The 1112-nt window shown below is 38.1% G+C and overlaps 1 protein-coding gene across 1 annotated transcript; it reads left to right on the top strand.

Moving 5' to 3' along the window:
- Positions 1-752: 752 nt before the first annotated feature.
- SARC_16901 (hypothetical protein) lies at positions 753-1073 on the top strand (the record flags this gene model as incomplete). Its single annotated transcript, XM_014288992.1, has 1 exon — positions 753-1073. A coding segment is annotated over one exon (321 nt), but the record flags the coding sequence as incomplete, so codon positions are not given.
- Between the last annotated feature and the right edge of the window lie 39 nt (positions 1074-1112).

Raw genomic sequence — 1112 nt, 5'->3', positions numbered from 1 at the left:
CCCTACCTACCACACACACATATATATATATATATATATATATATATATATATAGATATATATTTATATATATATATTTATTATATTTATCTATATTTATATATTTATATATTTATATATTTATATATTTATATATTTATATATTTATATATTTATATATTTATATATTTATATATATATATATGCATTCCAATAGAGTAGAGCATTTTGGTCGAAATCGCATGTTGATTTGATCGATGCCTGCCCGTATGCACCTTTAGTTGTTGGTCACCGAGTGTCGATATGCTTTACACTCCTTCCGGTTGGAGCTTCGGAATGAATCGATGCTCAGGTCACTCCTTTCATACGCAAATGTGTGCGTGGATGTGTACTGCAGCTACAACACCTAATGCAATATCTATTGGTTACACCTAACGGCCAGGGGTCGAAGATAGTGTGCCTTAGCACCATCTAATCTAGCATGTGTGATCGCTTTGACGATTATTCGATGGCTGAGTGCTACTGAATTGTCTTCGGTGCTTTCGAACCCTGATACCCACTGCTTCTTACTAAACAAGATTTGTGACTGGATATAAACATATATAGATGATAAATCTTGAAAGGAACAGGCGCTCAATAAAAATAGCCCTCCTGTAGATATAGAGACAATGCTTCTTCACCAAATCAAATTCGGTTTAGCCTGACACCGCTTACACAAGCCGGTATGTGTGACATCTTAGGCGTGCCAATATATGATATAAATTGTATAATGTATGCACAATGCGTTTGAACACACATCGAACCCTCACACACTTTATATTACACCGAAGGGAGTTGTTCAAGTTATTTCAACGTTCCTGCCCATTCCATGTTGTGTAGCTGCTGCGCTCAATGACCACCAGGATTTAGCCCGGCAACTGTTGCACCCACGTGCCCTAGTGAAGCAGTTGAATGAACTCAAGAAGCTCACTGCAACACGCATCACATCGGGCGAGGCTATGACTGACGACGACTTCAAGCGAATCGCAGTCTTCACCTTCGGTACCGATACCGGTGGTCCAGTTAATATGCTGTGGACCTACATATCCACCCAGGTATATGAATGCATTAGTGAATACTATATATATACATAT

This window comes from Sphaeroforma arctica, assembly GCF_001186125.1.
Source record: "Sphaeroforma arctica JP610 unplaced genomic scaffold supercont1.9196, whole genome shotgun sequence".
NCBI lineage: Eukaryota > Ichthyosporea > Ichthyophonida > Sphaeroforma > Sphaeroforma arctica.
The sequence above is the reverse complement of the archived record's forward strand: the minus strand, read 5'-3'. Positions and strand labels throughout refer to the sequence as shown.